The following is a 20,309-nucleotide window of genomic DNA, read 5'->3' as shown; positions in this document are numbered from 1 at the left end:
GCAAACGTGCAGCACTCAGCTCCTACACTGGGCTAACTCCCCGTGCTCCTGACCCACTCCCAGCAGGGACAGGCAAAGAGCTGGGTTTGGTGCTGTGAAACATCACTCTTTCTCAAGCTGGAACAGGCCTGGGCTGTGGCACTCAATCCCTCAAAATCAGAGCAAGCCTGCCCAAGCCGCCCATCCCCGAGCTCAGCCCCGCACACGGAGCTGGGAAGGAGCACTGGGAGCCAGGTGATGCCTGAAGTTGGAGCTTTCATATCTCCCAGATCCTGGCTGCACTGATTCATAACTCTGAATTTCACAGAAAGTGTCAGCAGGCTCTCCTCACAGCTCAGGCAGGCACAACAATCCTTTCCCAGCCCCACAACCAAGGGCACAGCTGCAGCTTCAGGCCCAAAAAGTGAAATGACAGCGAATTGATGGAGCAATCCTGGAGGGTGGGACTGCATCACCTGCAGCTGGAATTGCACAATTCACCCCAATATGGAAATGGACCAAAACTGATCAAAGTGTGAAAACTCGTGACTCAGAGTCCACCTTGGCTGTAGCCATGGCCAGGCTCTTGCAGTGCCCAGGGTGTATCCCTTAAAGGCCTCTTAACAAATCCCTGCTTTATTCCTTTAGCTCTGCCCAGCCTCTGTTCCAGGCAGCCTCTCGAGGCATCCCAGGGAAACACAACCCCGGGCTGGGACAGCACAGCACGAACCATCAGCAGGGTGGGATGGTTGTACAAGTGCCCTCAGCCTCCACGGGATGCATTCGTCTTGGAAATTTATCTCTGAGAGGGCTGAGCTCAGACAAGACCACTGCGATGAATTGTGGAGTTAAACACTCCCAGATTATCGTGCACTGTTAACACCTGCAGCTCGGAGCCCCACGGATGGCTTTGATATTATTTCTGCTTTTGACAAGTGGGCGATAGCGGATATCCTTTAAGCCTATATTTAATGAAGCCCTCCATAAATCCATCAACACTTGCTAAGGGAAACTACAATAAAGCTCCCACTGCCACGGGCTGTGCTGTGCAGGGAACATTTGGCATTCTCATAATGAAGTTTCAGAGCAGATACTGCTCACGCTGCTCGGAGGAAGTGCAGTCTTTGTGTAGGATCTTTTTCTTCCTCATAATTATATGTTGTGGATCAAGAAGAAAACAACCCTTTAGCACCTAATTTTTAAAGCCGTAATAGTCAAACTGTCGTTCAGCTAGGACAGCTGTCAGCTTAAGAAATGAAGAAAGAAAAAGGCTTTCTAGAGAAATAAACTCCCACTTGCATTTTATGTTTGTTTTGTTAGTTTTTGAAATGATCTGGCTATTAGCTGTAGCTGTTCTGTGAATTCTTGCCATATTATTTTTGTGTTACACCTCCTGCAAGTGTGATTAAAAAAATGTAAAGCTATAAACTGAAAACATTTGTTACACATTTTATATTTGCAACTTTTATCAAAAGTAAAAAAAAAAACAAACCCCAAATTCCCTACATAATGTAGTTATTTTGTCATTTAAGACTTGAAGAATTGAAGGGGAAACAGAATAATAAGTAATGAAGGAATTTGATGTTTTTCAGATCTGGACTTTGGGACTTGAGAGGGGTGGAGTACTTTCAGTACATACAGAAATTTAAGTACCCCGAGGCAGCAAATCACCTGAATGTGTGCTGAACTTTAAGAACCTGAGTAATCAAACTGGTTTCGTGGGAAAGAAAACCAAAACACTGTGTCAAAAAAAAAAAAAAAAAAAAAAAATTAAAAAGTTATGTTTGGTATTCTGAATATCTAGACTGCATGGAGACACGTTTTTCTAAAACAAACTTTGCCAAGTGGATCGACAGGACTGTGAAGGGCTGTAAAGCCAGCCCAGGTAATTTGATTTACAAACAGCTTCTGTCACCACATGCACAGGACTGCAAAGCCAGGAGTGTCTGGGAAGAGCAGGTGAATAGAAGATTTCAGGACTGATTCTGTATTTTACACTCAGAATACAGGTTATTATCTGTCATTCTTTCCCCATACATTCCTGCTGCATCACCTTCTGCTCACAACACCCCGTGGTTGTGTCCCTGGCCCTCTGATTCTCCCGAGTCCATAAACTGAGAGCTTTGACTCAGCTCAGTTTGCTCAGTTTTGTTCCCTTCTGGAAAGGGCTGCCCAGGCAGGTCTGGAGCCCCCACTCAGTGCCCTGGCCTGGGGACAAGATAAACACACTCATATTTAACAGCACTAGACATTGTGAATTTTACTGGATTTGGGGCTTTAGTTTTCTTTAGAGAGACATACAAATGTTTAGTCATGTCTGGATTTTGCCTAAACCAAGCATGGAAAATAAAGCCCATGATGAGATCTACCTGTTCTCATTCTGACTTGGGACTTCACTTTCTGCACGAAGTTACTGAGTCAGAGAAGTGAATCCTTGGCCTGTGAGAGAGGAGAATCAGATATGCTAATGAAGAAGTTTAAAAGGAGAGTGATGCTGCCAGAGAATGGCTGGGAAGTCCAGCACAAAATCACTTACAACAAGCATTAACAAACAAGCTTTCCAATAAACCAGCCAGCACCAACAGCAGTCAGGATGTTGCAAAGAACACAGACCTTTCTGTGCAAGGAACTCCAAGTGCATCAAGCAGAACCCCTGATAACAAAATAGATAGCATGGTAATGGGCTCCAGGAGTGTGTAATTGCTGGCTCTTTCTGTGCCTCTGAGCTGTTTCCTGTCCTGCTGTGGCTGTGCAGTGCCAGGAGCTTTTCTAGGTCAGTGGTGAATGTGAGCTGAAGTCAAACACGTGAGGCTGGCCAAGGGCAGGCAGAGGGGAGCCCTCTGAGCACACAGCACAGAAAAGCAGCGAGAAAGCCCCAGCTGGGAGCAGGAGCCTCTTGGGCTCCCAGACACCAGGGCAGCTCTGCCTACAGTCATTGTGCAGACAGAAACAATCCCCTTCCCTCACTCCAGACTGCAAACGCTGCAAGGAGCACCATGGCCTCCAACAGAAAAATAAATTCAAAATTAATGTAATGCTCATCTCTCTTTGTTTCAGCCCCTCACCAGGTCCCTTCCCTGTGCTGATCCCAGCTGTATTCACCCACCCCACTGCAGCTGTGGAAAGGCAAATCGGCCTCGCTGAGCTCAGCCCAGAGCTGCTCATCTACAATTGTCAAATTCCCTCCTCAAAGTTCCATCGACTTTTTGGGAAGCTTTGAACAAAAAGGGCAGGTTAAAAGAAATCTTTCTTTAGAGGAACACTTGAGGTACTACATTCAGGTAAAGCAATGTTGCTACTCTTTAGGTTTTTTTTTTTTAAGCAATGCAAATTTAAGTTCAAATTTAACATTTTAAGCAAGCCATACTTTACCTTAGCTCATACAAGCACATATCCTACTTGTACAACAGCAACAGCCTGCAAATCCTGTGTGTGAGGGGCAAAGCAAGCAATAACAAACATGAGCAAGGAAGTCCTGCAGGCAAGAGGAGAGGCTGATGAGCAGAGACAGTGCACACCCCGGGCTCACCCTGCTCACACCAGCCCAGCTCCCTACACCTGCTCCTGACTCACATCAGCAAAAAAACACAGTCAGCTGTCTCTCTCCATTGTTAAGGTGCAACTGTAGATGTTACTGTGAGCTGGGCACACTTGCCACTGTGGGGAGTTCCACCACACTGACCTTGAGAAGGTGTTGGCTCAGCTCTCACACCTGGCAGCACAGGTACAGGTCCAGGTAATCCCCAGCCCTGCCTGCTCTGCAAACACCCCCCTGCAGCAGGAACAGCCCTGTGGGCCAGCTCCTGCTCTGGCCACAGGCTCACCTGGGTCCTACCTGTTAGCCAGGGCTGTGGGAAGAGCCAGGACCTGCTGGCAGCAGCTTGGGCAGGGATCTTGTCCCTCTCCAGCCTGGAGCTGCCTTGGCAGGAGGCTGGCAGAGCTCTGGGCACAGCCAGCACCCAGCACTGCCCTGTGCCAGGTCACAGCCCAGGGGCCAAGGCAGGCTCAGCCCACACTGACCCCACTCCTCAGGCTGCAGGGACATCCCAGCTGCCACAGCCTCCTGCTGCCCTGCTTTGCCAGCACTTTTCTGCCTGTTTGTTCCTGGACCAGCACTCAGGCTTTATAAAACTCCTTTCCTGCTCATCTCTCCTCAGTGTCCAGCCTGCTGAACAACAGCCCTAAAGGCAGCAGAGGGGTGAATATGGGATTGCCCCAATGATAATGAAGAGGCAGCTAGAGCCCCTCAGCTTGGCCAGAAATCCAACCCACCACTGGAAGGGACAGAGCTTCCTGCACCTCAGACTTGTCCTGCCCTCCCTGCAGAGCCTGGGGGCAGAGAAAAGTGTTTGCTTTGCCCTTCTTTGCACTCCCAAGGCTGAGCAAGGAGCCCCGTGAGCAGGCAGCTCTGATGTTGGGAAGGTGCAGCTTTAGGGTTCCCTGGTTCTGCACCCCTTTTCCTCCTCTGTTACCTCCCAAGGGGAAAACACATTTATTGGTTTGTATTTCAACAATCAGGATCTCAGCACTTTTTCATTTTATCAAGGCTGTTCTCAGAAGTGTTTTTCTTTGCTCTTTAGGGAAAGCTATTTATCCCTTTTCTATGCAGCCGGCATCTTCAGGCACTGGCAATTTGACAGCTTAATATTATTTGTCCCTCTGTAGGATGATCACAGTACAAAAATGATTGCACATATTCCTGTCATTCTGTTCCAGTGTGAAAATCAACACCCCTGGCACGTCCCAACCCCTGCATCAAGCCCCAGCTGTTCCTGAGGAATGGATTTCAGACTTCTCCAGATTTTCTAGCTCCTGTTGTTCTAAGTAATGAACTGCAGCCCAACTCTGGCTCCTGGATTTTGGGTCCCCAGAGTGAAGCAGCACGCTGCCTCTTGAACTCGCTCTTCAGGAGACAAAAACCTTTTTGCCAGAAAAATGTTAAGCACCAAGTGTGAAAAAGCCATCCCAAAATTTATTCTCAAAAATGTCAACAGAAACGCATCAGTAGATACTCAAAACTACAGAGTTCTTAGAAGTCATACATTCACAATGTAGAAACGTGACAATTGGGATGCCTTTTGCGTGGTCTATGTAACAATATCCATTTTACAGTGTAAACAGGTACTGGTATGTTCTTACCCACAAGTCCAGCAGGAAAGGCACAACTCGGCATACAGAGATCATAAGCAAGAATCAGGTGCAACAACTTCACACAAACTTTTGGTAAATCTGCATTTTTGGGGCCTTCCACAACAGAGACTGGACTTGAAGATTTCCTACAGTCAACAGCCAGGTTTTCTTTCCCTCCTTCAGTCCTTCCACACCAAATGCTCCCTTTGCAGCCTGGTTCAGATCCCATTACACATCCAGTTCCAGCAGGAATAGTGAAAGGTCAGTCCAGCAACTCCTCAGGTGCTTCCACTAATAATACATCAGGTTTTGGTTTCACATAGTGCATGGAAGCATCTGCTTGAATCTCAGTCATTACAGTGGTCATTATTAGAAAAAATAGACACTACAACTACAAAAGGAAAAAATGAGGTAGATAGCTTAGAATCCAGATGACTATCCCAGCAACCTTCATACAACACACATGGATCATTAATTAACATTTTGGTGGAATGCAAGCTCACAGACCACCAAAAAAACCTTAATGACCAGAGCAGGAATGCCATCCAAAAACCCACAAAACGTTTAACCTAAGCATGAATACTTCATATTTAAATACAGGTTTACACAGACTGATCTCCTAAATTACCCAAATGAAAAAAAAAAATAAAATAAAATAAAAAATACTCAAAAAGTCTCTTGCTAAGGAAACCAGCTCCCATGGCAAATTGCAACAGTCACCTGAGATTCCTTGCAGAGCTTTTAGACCTGACTTCCCAAGGCAAGTCTTCCCTTTCGAGAGGAAACAAAACAACAAAAAACAAAACAAAACAAAAGTATATACATACCCACCCATGCTTGTTTGGGGCTCTTGGTATTGAAATAAAACATCTGGGAAAAACTGCACATCTTTGGAAGCAGGAATTTTGGCACTATACTTGAAGGACTGTCCTAGTAGTAGTATTAAATAAGCAGCAGTCAACAACACAAAGAATAATTACTTAGGAGCAGTAACTAAAGAAAAAAACCAGCAACTTTGCTTTTCATGGAACTTCTGAGGCAAAAAAACAAAGGAATTTAAAAACAAAAAAAAAAAAAAAAACTTTGTAGTTTTTATAGCCATTATTAAGAAAAAGTACATTCAGAAACCACACAGAGCCAAAAATCCAAACAGAAAAGTTCTAAGAGGGTGGCAGACATTCTAGGATATTTACCCGCATTAATAGTTTCCATTTCTCATCAGTAAATAGAAGCTTTTCCGTCAACAGTAGGTTGTTTCCACTCTATTCAAAACCCCCATTATCACTCTAAACGAAGAGGTAAATATTCTAACCTTTGGAATTTCAAGTTGTAGAAACTTCTGTAAGGCTGTACACGTTAAAGTCACACGTAAGAACTACTTTGCAAGACCCGCATCTTTCCAAATAGAAGGAAATCCTATTCTTTATTAATTACTATTTGCAAAGCAATATCATGATTGTACTCTGGGCAACTCTTACAAAGACAACCATAAAATCATTTGCACGTCAATAGGAAAATAGGAGGCCGAAGTGGAATCTCTTAAAAATATATGTTTGTGTCTATATATATTTGTTCTTTCTGTAGGTCAAGTCCTCCCAAGTCTTTAGCTAACGGCGATTTTGTTCTCCTCCAGGAAGTGAGGGAACTGGTGTTTTGGCACACTGTCTGCAGCACCAGCAGCCTTCTCCGTGTCAGAGGCAGCGGCAGCCTGGGCCGTGTCCACCTTGGAGGTCGGGGCAGAGTTCACGGGGGAGCCCCCGGCCATGGGCACGGGCAGGGCCCCGCTCTGGATCACCGAGATCTCGTTGGTTTTCACGGCCAGCCCGTTGCTGAGCACGGCCGCGTACTGGTTCCACACGGCGGGGTCGATGCTCACCGAGGGCGCCACCATGTCCTTGGGGAACATCTCTGACACCTTCTTGGGGTCGTTCCCCAGCAGGGCCATGGGGTTATCGATGGACAGCCGCCTGCCCCGCCTGGCTGAGTTGTTCCACATGTGGGTTCCTACGTGGACCTTCCGGACAGGGGGGAAAGCGAAGAGAAGCATTAATACCACAGCTCTTTCTGTACCCAAATTGTACTTTGCTCACAGCCAAGCAGCCCAAAGGAGTCGGGCTCGCTCCTTTTGCATTCAGGGGAATATTTAAGCTGGGTGGTTCTTGGCAGAGCTCCTTTCCTGGCACGTGTAGGACACAGTCATTCCCCTGCCTGACATCACCATGGCTCTGCTAGAGGGCTTGAATACACTTGGAATAAGTGGTGTTGGCAAAGACACCCTCTCTCCCCCCAGAACAGAAGCCACTTTAGCTGCTGCAAACAGACCATAATGAAAAAAAGACTGGGTAATGCAAGAAACCACTGAGTAGTTTGGCAGAGAGGTTCATTTGAGCTGGAATCTTCCACACCCCATCCTGCTGGTGCTTCCAGCAAGGCACTGCTCACACACTGCAGAGTATTTTCTCTCCCCATCAGCATTTATGCAGGAGGGCTGAAGAGCCTGAAGAGGTTCTCACAGGAGGGAGGAGCCCCTGTGCAAGTGAGGGAGCTGAGTCCCTCACAGGATTCATCTGGCAAAAGGACAGACTCACAGCACTTCTTCAACGTGTGCTTAGACACAATCCCCAAGCACTTAGTGCCATCTCAGGATTATCCTGGTTTATCCCTCCTCATCTCCCAACATTTCAAGCAGTGCAGTGTAATACATTTACTCAGCAGGCAGCGTTTTGTAGCAGTCTATGAAATGCTTATGTCTTGACACATCCAAATCCAAATTAAAAAATAAAGCAATCTGCTTAGTGAGAGCTAAGCCTTCCCTTCCATCCCAAAAGGAAAGTCAAGGACAGCAGCAAAGACCTGTGGGTGATCTCAGTAACACTTACACAAAAAAAAACTATGTGGAAAAACTCAGGAAGGAGAGAAGGGTCAAAAATAAGTATTTGAGGAACTAAAAGAAAATCAGTGCTGTCTCAAAGGCAGGTCAAATATTAGAGTCTTTCCATCTCTAGTCTCACAGACAAAGGAGATGACAACAGACAGGACCCACCTTCAGGTTTCCCTTGGTGGTGAAGGCTCTCCCACAGATGGTGCAGGCAAAGGGCTTCTCCCCGGTGTGGGTGCGTTCGTGGATCTGCAGGGCGCTGGCAGAGGAGAAGTTCTTCCCACAGGTAGTGCAGATGTGCTGTTTGGCAGGACGGCAGAACTTGGGGCGCGGCACCAGGAGAGGGGCGACCCCAGGGGACAGAGCTGAAGGGCCAATGAAGTGGCCAGTGCTGAGGGGACGATCGCTGGGCAGCTCCATTTTTATCAGGGCTGGTGGGGCTCTGACAAAAGCAGCTGGAATACTGCTTCGACCTGGAAAGAAAGCAAAGGTGATGCTTATCCCAACGTCGTTCTCCTCCCAAGCCTGGCTGAGACTCCAGGCCCTGCCTTTGAAGCTGCCTGTGCCTGAAGAGCACATCTGCAGAGCCCACCACACTTCCTAGGATACCCCAAAACAAATCAGCTCATCCCTGGGTTTGCTGGTGAGCTTATGAGATAGAAAGTCTTTCAGGTCAAACTTTGATCAACCTTAACCTCAATGCTGAAGAGAACCTGAAAACCCCACAAACTACTTCAGGGTTTCCACGTCACACTCTTGAGATAAGCAGTTTCCCCTTAACACACAAAAATGTATTTTCAAGGAGCTATAAGGAGATATCAAGTGAGCCCATGAAAGACAGCAAGGGCAGAGTCTGTATTAATTTTAAAGAGATAATAGCACTTAAACCTTTGAATTTTGGGCCTGGCTTAGTCAGGAAAACTTTCCAGGGCCTATGCCCTTATCCCAGCAGAGGAGCAGGAAGAGGGGAAAGCTGAGGAAGCTTTGTTTCCTGTTGATCCTTCAAGGATCGATTTCCTACTGCCCCACCCCAAATCCCTGCATTTTGCATTACTCACCATATTCTCCATTTGCAAAGTGTAGCCCAGGCTCTTCCTTAATCACCTTCCGGCCAATATTGCCGTACGTTAAATCCAGAGCTCCGACAACTCCTTCCATTTCTGCAGGAGCATTCTCAGGAGCCTCTGATTTACTCCCCGTGCCTGGATCCTCTTGGTTGTTGAAGGCAGGTGACTTTGACCTCACGCTCTCAGCCTGGCTGTTGGCCGGGGACAGCGCGTGCAGCGACGCCGACTCGGAGGCCGCGGGGCTCCTGCCGTTCTGGTAGTCGGCATCTCCCGCCACCGAGGATGAGTCGTTGGTCATGCCATCGCTCTCCGCTGAGCCGTTGTCGCTGGACTTGAGACTGCTCTGCCTCTGCAAATTCAGGGAGGAGGCCACAATCTTCATCTGATTCTCCAGCGCCGTAACCCCAGAGAAGGCGGCGGCCGCGGCGGGCGACTCTGATTGTGCATCGTACGGAGTGGGAGGTTTGGAAGAGCTCCTGGGGCCGTCCTGAGAGTCCACGTCATCTTCCATGTCGATGCTTTCCACGGTCTCCTCTGGGCGACCGACGTCTCCGTTCTTCTCAGGCGCGGCAGGATCCGCCTCGGCGCCGTCGCAGGGCGGCTCTGGCAGGGGGGTGTTGGGGATCTGCCCGCCCATGTGCATGCGGATGTGCTGCTGCAGCACCACCGCATTTGTAAACTTCTTCTGGCAAATGGGACACGAATGCTGCATCTTCAAGGGGGTATTGGCCCGGTGGACACCGTAGTGAGTTTTAAGGTTCCCTTTAGTGGAGAAGGCACGGCCGCAGATCTTGCACTTGAACGGCCTCTCCCCGGTGTGGGTGCGGTAATGCATCTTGAGCGAGCTCTGGCAGCTCAGCACTCTGTGACAGATCAGGCACTCGTTGGGGTCAGCAGTGGCTTTGTCGATATTTTCAACCAGCTGCTGGAGCTTTGATGTCTCTGAGCCTTGCTCGTTTGACCCACTTACGTGGAAGATGCTCACGCTGCAGGTAGCTTGCGGTGAGCTCAAGCTCTGCTCCGTTCCCGACTCGTGACCGACCGCCCCCGACGAGGAGGAGCCGCCCTCGCTTTCGGGAGAGGGCCTTGACTGCAGCTCGCTTGAGAACGTACCAGGCAGAGACTCCTTGATGCCTGCCAGGCTGGAGATGGTCTGAGGTGCGCCGGGGGCCGCAGAGGTAGGCAGAGTTGTTAGGAGAGGTTTGCTGTCCACAATCAGGTTGGACTCATCCAGAGGCACAGACATCCCGTACGGGATCCCAGTGCTGGTAGGAACATTGTCCAGGTGCTCAGGAACTGGGTAAGGATTCATCTTTATGTGGGGGTACTTGTCTTTGTGACGCTGAAAATGCACTTTAAGGTTTCCTTTGGTCGTGAAGCGGTTCCCACAGATGTTACATTTGTAGGGTCTTTCCCCGGTGTGGGAGCGGAGGTGGATCTGCAGGGCACTGTCGTTGCCAAAGACCTTCCCACAGAATTTACACTTGTGTTTGAAGAACGGCTCCTCTGTGTTCGGTTTGCTTTCAGACACGCTGATGTTGGGGGGCTTCCCCTTCCCCTTCTTGGAGGAATCCATCACAGATGAGACGGCCGAGAGCGGGTTCTGGAAGATGACCGAGCCGGAGGACTGAGGTAGCAAAGGATTTGGGAACTGAGAGATGGAGCCGGGCAGGCCTCGGCTCCCCTCTGGCTTCAGGGGGAAGGAGGAGGAGAGCCCAGCAGCCAGCGAGCTGGCGGCTGCGATGCCAGTGTTAGAATGAGGTAGCTTTCCTTGCTTCAAGGATTCCAGTGATAGGCTCTGGCTTCCAGCTTTCTGTCCGATTAAAGCCACGGCGGCCGAGAGCTGCTGGGACATGTGGGCACCCAGAGCTTTGAGCGGGTCAGTAGCAGCTGCAATGGAGGGGTGCAGGGCGTGGGGGGCCATCATGGCGATCTGGATGCGGATCTGCTCCGTCAGCTGGATCTGCTGGAGCTGCTGCTGCTGCAAGCACACCAGCTGCTCCAGGATCATGGGGATGGCGTTGAAGCCGGCCGCCGAGGAGGAGATGGCGTCGGACGTCCGCTGGTTCACGGCCACTTTGGTGCCGCGGATGGTCTGCAGGGTCACGTTAGTGTTTGGTACTTTGGGTTTTGGTAGATAGCTTAGGCCGGGAGCCGCAGGCGTGAGGGGGGGTTCTATCTTAAGGTACATTCCTCCTACCGGTTCAGCATCCATTTTTCCTTCTCTCTTGTCCACAGAGCCAGCGCAGCCCTTGGCCGGAACGTCCTTGCGTGCCCTGCCATCCATGCGGTCACTTGGGAAGGTCCCCAGAGAAGCCTCAGAGAAGCTCTCGGGGGGAACTGCTCCCTCACTGTCATTCATGATTAGAACAGGCGGATTTTTAGTGCAATTTTTCTTATGCTCAAGGAATTCAGAGAGAACAAAGAATTCTGCACAGCATTTCTCACAGATTTTGGTCTCCTCCGTGCGGCACCTTTTGGAACTCATTTCACCATCTCTATCACCTGGGACGTCTTGTGGACTCCCTTAAAATAAAAGAAAGTCACATTATTAATTGCTAGATTTGGACCAAGTATTCACTATTAAGATCACTGACTCCATCTGAAGTGCAAAATTAAAGATACAAGACACTGGAATCAAGTTCACAGACCAATCTGAAGTTCTGTTCTTTGTTTTCATGCCAATTCCTTCATAACCCCAAAGAAATCTTCATCTCAGTCCAGTTTACAAAAAAAAAAAAAAAAAGAAAAAAATAAAATTATAGAAGGACTCTCACATGGCTCAGTGAAAAGAGATTTATCCCAAATCCCTTTATACAGGTAAAAAATCCCCTTTATACAGTCCCTGCAACACAGCTTAAGAGGAACACGAGGACAGGGGAAGCATCACAGCACTGAGCAAAACATCACACATGAGTTATTTTCTCATTGCACTTCAGGGTCTAATTCCTTGTTAACCATCCCTCAGAAATTCATACAAGATCATTAACACAGGAATTTTGAGCAATTCTTACTGTCAGTCTGCCATTACAACCCAAGAGGGCTGACAGGAGCAAAGCAAGGCCAGTATTAGTCCTAAATCCTTCCAAAGCAAACACACCCCAGAAGTAATCTCCACATGGACACAGTAGCAAAGGAATTATTACATCCAGAACAAGTATGAGCCTCCATTGATGGTGATGAGAATTAAACACAACACAAATAACGAGTTTTGCTTGCAAGGAGGCATTTCTGATCCTGGCAGGAGGCCTGGCTCAGATACATCTGCAGCTCACCACATCTGGCAAGGGGCAGGGAAAGCCAAGCTGGGCTCCAAGTCCACTCCTGCCCTCCCAGCACCAGCACCCCATGGCTTAGACTGAGCAGAATTTGCAAGTGGACCAAAAAAAATAATAATAAAAAAAAAATCGGGGAAATACCTGAACTGCAAGAGGTTAAGAGAAATTATAACCAAAACAGGATGTTTTTGCTCAGCTTTGCCATCCTTCAAACAACAAACTGACAGCCCACTCGAGGTGGGGCAGTGCTGGGGGCAGGAAAGCTGGGGAGGGAGAAGTTCCCAGTGAGGGGGAGGCAGGAAGGGCTCCAGCAGGATTCCAGCCCCCATCAGCTGAGAGATCCTGGAGCTCACAGTAACTGCTCCAGCTTGGAGAGGTGCCAAGGGCACGGTGACTTCACCTGCCCAGCCCCAGGGGAGCACACACAAGGGTGGCACTCATCTGTGCTGGCTCCAGGCCATGTCACAGCCACCCCCCGAGCCAGGGGAAGCCAGGACTCCACAGCTCAGGAGCTTCTTGTGGCTCTGCTTTGTGCAAGGTGTGCCCAAACCACCCAGCTGTGTCCTGACCATGAGGGAACCATGTCCAGGTGACACCTCAAGCACCTCACACTTTGCAATGTACACCCTGGAAGGTGTAAAACCTCTCCAGGAGGATATTGCCATTTCTTACCCCAACAGGGGCACTGTGTGTCTTCAACAAAGCTGATTTCAACCTTTTAAATGTTGTGTGGCATCAAATGCATGGGAAAGTTTACTTTTAAAAATAAACATCTGAACAATTAGGAAAATTCTCTAGTATCAGAGGCCTGTTCTGCAGTGATCTGCACAGCAAAAAATCCAAACCTGCACAAGTCCTTGAACAGGGAGGAAAGGAGTTCTCAGCACAGCTAAGATCAAAAATGTTTGGATACCTATTTAAGCAGGGAGAATTAAACACCTCCCCTTCAGCCCAAAGAACTCCTGTAAGCAAAAGAAACAAGAACAGCAGCACACATTTCCCATCCCAAATATCATTAAAGTGACATCTCCAAGCTGATTTAATTCTAAAAACACACAGAAATCCAGCCTGCAGACAAGTACAAGTACTACACGATTCAGAACTTGGTCAACAGAATCAACCAGGATCAAGAATAGATTATTTTAAACTCGTTTTGCAACAGTCTGAGCAGATTAAATTGGAAAGAAGGTACCTGGGTTAAAAACAGACAACTTCCAGAACCTCTCCACAGTGACTTGAGAGGTCTTGGACTACTTTCCTATACCACAGAATACACTGAAACATGAAAATATATTTTCCAAATCCTTAAGTGTTTGGGGCTTTCCCAGGCAGAATGACACAGTTCCACGTCACAAAACATTAAAAAATAACCCCAGCTTTTACTTTTTCCAGTGGCACAGAAATATCTGCACCAAACACTGTTGCCCACCCCCAAGGAGATATTCCAGGATAATGTCTAGACAAGTCCTCAACCTTCAACTGCTTCAAAGCATCCCATCATTTATCTCCTTTCCCTTGATAATACTTCTTATTTTTCTACTTCTGTGCTGATAAGATCACACTAAACTCGATGCCCCTTTCCCAATCTCCAGCACAGCCCACGCTCCTCATTTTCATAATTCTGAGCAGCTCTGGTAACTTCTCTGGTTCTGAGCAGCAGTTGCCATCTCAGAGAGAGAAACTCCAGAAAACTGAAAGTCCCTGTGCTGGGCAGCAGCGGGCAGAGGTTGGCAGCCCTGCCCTGTCACATATTTTCATTTCCCTGACAGTGAAGCATTAGTTTAGGACTGAATAAATTCAATTCAGAGCTTGAAACGCATGACAAATAGCGAAGTCATGCATTATTCTCCCTTTTACGTTAAAAGAAAGGGGTTTAGATAAATTCACAAGTAGGACGCTGGGTTATTTTACAGTAGCTGGAATAACAAAGGAGCAATTGAGTGTTTCTGTAAAAAACCCAAGAGCTCCTGTGAAAATCACGGTGATTTGTAACTCCGTCCCCTCCCCGGCCCAAGTGCCGCAGTCAGAGCAGCGATCCCCGAATGAAAAAGGGCTGGGGGCAGCTCTGCCCACCCCTGTAGGGATTTATTTACCAGCCCTGCCCTGCCACAGCAGCTCCTTGTGCACTTCACTTAACCCTCTCCCAAGGCTTCCCAGGGATAGCACTTCTACTGCGGGTTTTTATCTCCCCCACCCCCGAATTTCAGGAATGTTATCTCTCAGCATCTAGTTATCCAATAAGTTAGAAGAATGCAGTAAACCCAGCAGGGGGGTTAGACTGAATCACTGGCAAATGGATGGAAAAAATCCACTATTGTGTAGGACAAGGCAGTCATCGACAAGGAAGGCTGATAAAATCCACACCACTAGAATTAATTATTTTTTTTAAGGAAAAAGGAGTGAAGTAAATCTGGTTTGATGCGATTTCAATAAGGGTGCTGCTGGCCTACCACTCATTTAAGCCATTACAGCCTTTTTTTCACAACTTTATTTCACTCGAATTGGGATAAAGCACAACTCGAGCTTTCCCACCCGCTTTTTTTATTCAGGAGTTTTAATACCTTTGCTGAGCTTACTTTCCTCACAGCCTACATTTGATCAACTACTTTAAGGTTAACAAAAGCCTGAGCTTCCCCGGTTTAAATGAACTGGAGGATTGATTACCGAGCCAGCAGTGCACTCCCAGACACGAAGCCTCTGCCATCATCGGGTCTCTGTCGCTCTCAGGGTCGCACTGCCCGACGCTTTTCTCCTGCTCCCAGAGGACTTCCAGGAACTCCAAACTGCCCCAAATCGCCCTTCTCCCACTATCAAACAGCGTTTAACGCATTTTAACCGTGACAAAAATCCCTTTATGGAGCAAGCAAAGCGCAGGGCTGACAACTTACAGAGATATTCCACGTGATGCTTTCAACGCTGAATTCATCAGCGGCGTTTTTGCACCCAAGAAGGCAGAACCGCGTTAGACCCACAACAGCACTTCACTTACTCTCTCGAGGCTTTGATTATTTTATTATCTACTTACTAATTCACCCTTTGGCCTATCCACAGCTTCAAGCCGGATACTCAGAGAATTGAGAACAAACCGCGGCGCACAAGCGCTGGTTCGGGCACAGCAGCGCTGGAAGCGGCGGGGAAAGCGGCGCCCCGAGGCGCTGGGAGCGGCTCCGGAGGGCTCGGAGCCCCCGGGAGCGCCGCTCGCTGCCGGGGCCGGTCGGTGGAGGGCACTCACGGCCCGTGCTGCGGCCGCCGGGCCACCGCCACCCCGGGCGGGGCCACCGCCACCCGGCACCACCTGAGCCGCCGGCATCCCCCGCATCACCTCCTGCATCATCCCCCTCCCGCATCCCTGCATCACCCCTCCTGCATCACCCCTCCTGCATCACCCCTCCTGCATCACCCCTCCTGCATCACCCCTCCTGCATCACCCCCCCGCTCCTTCTGCCCCCCAGACCCCGCTCAACACTCGCACGGTGTTTAAGAGCGAGCTAAACGGCACAAACCCCGCTGCCAAGGTCAATTGCATGAGAGTCCTAATTGTGAGCCTGACATCAACTTACCACCCACAGCAAGCAGGAGGAGGCAAAGGTTAGAGCAGCAGCTCTGTCAAAACGTCACATGCCGCCGAGCCCGGCGAAAAGGGCTCCATCGTGCTACCAATATTGTGTTTCGCTTATGTAAAAGGGAAAAAAACCCAGCGGGGATCACCCCCAGCACCCTCTGCCCCGTCCCAGGGCTGCAGCACCCCGGGCACGGCGGGGATGCTCCGGCAGCCGCGGCTCCCGGCCGGGCCAGCCCGCCCCCGACAGCAGCTCCGGGCGACCCAAATCAAACCGAACGTAAATCACCACCAAACTTGGGCTTTCCTTGTTCAACCTTTCCTTGTCCAACATCCCTCCCCGGTTCTACAGAGCTCAGCGCACGAATCGGAGATATAATTGAAGTAAAGCTACGCTAATTTTACCCTGAGGGGGAAAAAAAAAGAAAAAAAAGTTGCAGTTTGATACTGTATTTTTAAGAATGAATCCGATTTTTAATGGCAGCAATCCAGCACAATAGGCATTTTCAAGCCCTTTGTGGAAATGCTAATTTTCAGTATGTAGCATTATTCCCCTGTGACCACCTGCTGATTTTTTGACCTGTTAATGGATCCCCAGGTTCGCGGGACACTTTAACCCGCTGCATTGTTCACAGAGGTAGGTCCCAAATCCCTTTGCGAAAAAAGGGAATACTTGCAAAAAAAGGAGATAAGGGCTTGATTTTATTATTACGATTATGTGTATATCCTCGCTAATGCCCCAGACAAATCCCTGCGAAATTTCGACTTTGTTATGCAGCTTCATCACTTATTATTTACGGGCACACCTGGAGCGGGGAATATCGAGCCTGTTTGGGATATTGGCGGGCGGTGCGAGCCGCAGCCCCGGGTTGGATTTCGGAGCAGAGATCCCGCAGGACGGGGCTCAGTGCGGGACCTGCCCCGACCCCCCAAACCCGCAGCACCATCCCCCAGGCGGGGCCACAGCTTCCCCAGCTCCCCCGGAGGGATCTCCTCCAGGGTTTGGTTGTTAAAATTGAGAACGGGAGGGGGAGAGAGAAGAGAAGAAAAAAAAAAAAGAAAAAAAAAAAAAAAAAGCCCGAACAACAATAACAAAAAAGCAGCTGGCCATTGCCCCGGAGAGCGCGGTGTGGAGCGATCCTCCCTCCCTGGCTCCCGCACGCCTCCCCCGCCCCAGCGGCCGCATCAGGAGTGATTAACCCTTTTGTTTCAGCGCGGGGCCGGAGGTGCCTTTCCAGCAGCGGGCAGAGATTTACATGTGGAAACATCACCTCCATCCCCCAACCTAACCATATGCACAAAGGAAAACAGTCATGCATTAAACATGGGATTTATTGCCTTCTGGCCAGCATGCTGTTTCTTAAGTCACCATTAACCGGACCCAACAATTGCACATTTCGACTCAAAGAAGAGAAGGGGGAGGAGGGAAAAAAGAAAAAAAATTAAAGAGCCCGAACCTCCTGCGGGCTGGGAATAAGGAGCTCCCGTAACGTGCACGGGTTTTTATCAGTTCTAGGCACGGAAACAAAACCAGTCCCAAACGCAAGCAAAGAACCCAAAGAAAGTTCTTGGGGGGGGCACACGGAAACATTTGGGCACAACAACCACAACAACTTCGAACAAACAAACGCTCCCGAGCCGGGACGGGACGTGCCCGCCGCACTCCGGGAGCAGCACGGGCACCTCGGGAGCGTCCCGAGCTCGGCGCTGCGGGCAGCGAGAGCGGGGAGAGAGCCCGCACGGGGCCAGGGAGCCCCGGCCCCGCAAGATGCTGCTCCCGGAGCCCCGGCCCCGCAGCCCGGCCCGGGCAGAGGCTGCTCCCGGAGCCCCGGCCCCCGCTCCCGTGGTGGCCACCGGCGAGTGCCCCTCCGCCCTTCCGCTGCACGCCCACCCCACCGGGAGCTCCCGGCTGATTTTAGCCACGATTTCAACTTTCCCCGCAGCACGGCCCAGGAATGCGAGCTCTCCAATAACGGGGAGAGCGATTCGCGGTGGCGGAGTCCCCCACGCCGCCCAAATACAAAGCGCTCGCGCACACCCCACAATGAGCTCACCGGTGTTATTTTGGGAAGTCGGAAATCAAAGATGGCTGGAGGTCAAGCTACAAAAGGTCCAGGGCGATTGTGATCTCCAACAAAAATAGTCCGAGCGTGGAGGCTTTTCTCCCCCCCACCTCCCTTTTTTTTTTTCCCTTTTAAACCCGACAAAAATTCCCATCTAACTCCCGACAAAGTGCTAAGAGTGCTAAGTACAGCGAGGAAACCCAGCCCGAGCCATTTCCTACCCCTCCGAAGTTGTGTGTAATTTCTCCCTGTGCTCCCCCACCCCTTTACCCCCATTCCCCCCACTCCCTCCGCCTCGGGGAGGTTTTGGGGCTCCGCTCCCACGCGGCCGCGGCCCCACGCGGGACCCGGCGGAGGCTCCGCGGCGTGCGGGGCATTGCGGGGCCGCCAGCGCTGCGCTCCGCAGCCGCCCCAAGCTGAACCCCCCCAAAAATAACGCGGAGCCCGAGCCTCGCTCAACCCCCCCCAAAAAAACCCCGAGGGTCGGCTCCCGGCAGAGCCCGCGGGGGGAAAGGAGCGGGGGGTGAAGCGCAAGGGTGGAAAAAGCCCCGCGGGAAGCGCCCCTCGCTCCCCAGCACGGCGCATCAGCCAGCCCGGAGCCGCGGCCGCTCCGCGCCCCCTCTGCGCTCACCACTTGCAGCATCTGGGGGCTGCTCCTCGGAGTTGATGTGCTGGGGCTTCGCCTGCTTCCGTCGCGACATGGTGCACCAGCATCGGGAGCATGCAATAGTAGCAATTATTTTCCTCTTCACAACAAATTCCTAGAGTTGGGAAATTTGGCCGGAATGCGCATGTCAGAGTAATTATGATTATCAATAATGCATTGCGATTTATCATGTGTCCCTGACGGCTGATTGGCCTGAGTCCAAGGGCTCACAGATTATTCAAATCAGCCCTATTGATCCGCGCAGCGGGGCACGCTGGGCCATGTAGTCCCCGCGCCCGGCCCGCCCCGGCGGGCGACAAAGGCGTGAGCCCCGCGGGGCCGGGGCAGCCCCGGGCCACCCCCCCGCTAAACAAACAGCCCGGCTCATCCAGCCTGCACACACACCGTACCTTTGTTGGCTCACCTGCGCCTTTTATGCCGTGCTTTAAAGAGTTCTTTCCCCCCCGCTCTCCCCTAAAGGGAGCCCAAGCCCGGGACAAGGCGCGTTCTTCCCTTTGTCGCTCGATAAGGTGGCAAAGGGAAGCGCTGCGAGGGGCGAGCCCGGGGTCCCGCGGTGGGGTGGGCAATGGAGGGGCTTTAAAAGCGGATGCAGACGGCGCGTAATTAGGCTGCTTTGCTTCAGCTGTTTGAAGACTCTTTAAAGTCTCGCTTTCTGGGAAGCAGGCGAAGCTGAGCCCGTGGTATTCTGAACAGCGAGTGAAAACGTGGGGCACGCCAAGGCTCCCGTGAAAAAGCTGAAGCAACAGCGCTTTGAGTGTTTTCCCACACTGGGCTGACTGCATTAATACGGAGGGGAATGATTTTCATCTTCGCTCCCCTTTTGGGCTCTTGGCTTCCATGGGAAGGAGAGCCACGAGTCAATCTTCCCCACGAGCCGCAGCGGGGTGGCCCCGGCGCTGGGTGGGACACTGGGGACAGTCCGTGTGAGCTGTAAAACCCCCGAGGGACACAGCAGAGTCACCCCAACCCCTCCGACCCCCACGGAAGCCACACGGATCTCCCATAAATAAAAATGTGAGGATCCTTGAATGCATGGACATGTGGACTGCAAAAATCTTCCTGGGACACGTGGTTGTTTTCTGATTTAATGTAGAATAGTGGACATGCCCCAGGTCCGTCTATGAAAAATGGTTTGATGGAAAACACCGGAGAGATTGATTTGATGAAGAGATGATTTTGTTGATTTGGAGGAGGAGGAGGACACGGGGTGAGGGTTCAGTAGGATCAGGTTTAGCTGAAGCCACACTCAGTGTGCACTTCCATTGCATTCATCAGCAACCAATGGAGCGGGGTCTGTGCCTCAGTTTCCTTCCTGCGCACTCGGGGTTCCCCGGCTGCAGAGCTGCTGTGCCAAGACACATCCACCCGAGGGGATGCACAGGGGTGTGGAAAACCCAAATGTGGCTCGCCAGCAGCAGGGAGGAAGCGATGGCACCTCAGGCAGCCACACAATGCCACAGGACATTGCACAACACCACAGCTCCTTTCACCTGGTGCTTTACTGGCACTTTTACCCTGCAAAACCTGCGGGGGCCGTACAACATTTACTCCCTGTTAAATCTGTGCACGGTCATGCCAAGTGCTGGTCAGGATTCTCTTTACTGTGGTGGTGCTTGAGGAGGGGGGACCTGGATGGGATAGACATAAAATATCTTAATGTTGTAGATCAAGGTAAGCGGTGCATCCCC

At 50.5% G+C, this 20,309-nt stretch overlaps 1 protein-coding gene across 4 annotated transcripts; it reads right to left on the bottom strand.

Moving 5' to 3' along the window:
* Positions 1–4,929: 4,929 nt before the first annotated feature.
* Positions 4,930–19,107, bottom strand: SALL4 (spalt like transcription factor 4). Of its 4 annotated transcripts, none has more exons than XM_015647311.3 (5): positions 19,011–19,107; positions 18,586–18,715; positions 9,046–11,580; positions 8,153–8,460; positions 4,930–7,123 (listed from the first exon to the last, which is right to left on the bottom strand). In XM_015647311.3, the coding sequence occupies exons 2-5, from the start codon at positions 18,653–18,655 to the stop codon at positions 6,713–6,715; spliced, it is 3,324 nt and encodes a 1,107-aa protein (XP_015502797.1). In that variant the 5' UTR covers positions 18,656–18,715; positions 19,011–19,107; the 3' UTR covers positions 4,930–6,712. The 4 variants fall into 4 exon arrangements, with proteins under 4 accessions (XP_015502797.1, XP_015502798.1, XP_015502800.1 ...); XM_015647312.3 differs by having other exon boundaries at positions 19,025–19,107; XM_015647314.3 differs by lacking the exons at positions 18,586–18,715; positions 19,011–19,107 and adding an exon at positions 17,946–18,154.
* Between the last annotated feature and the right edge of the window lie 1,202 nt (positions 19,108–20,309).

This window comes from Parus major, chromosome 20 (assembly GCF_001522545.3).
Source record: "Parus major isolate Abel chromosome 20, Parus_major1.1, whole genome shotgun sequence".
Taxonomy (NCBI): Eukaryota; Metazoa; Chordata; class Aves; order Passeriformes; family Paridae; genus Parus; species Parus major.
The sequence above is the reverse complement of the archived record's forward strand: the minus strand, read 5'-3'. Positions and strand labels throughout refer to the sequence as shown.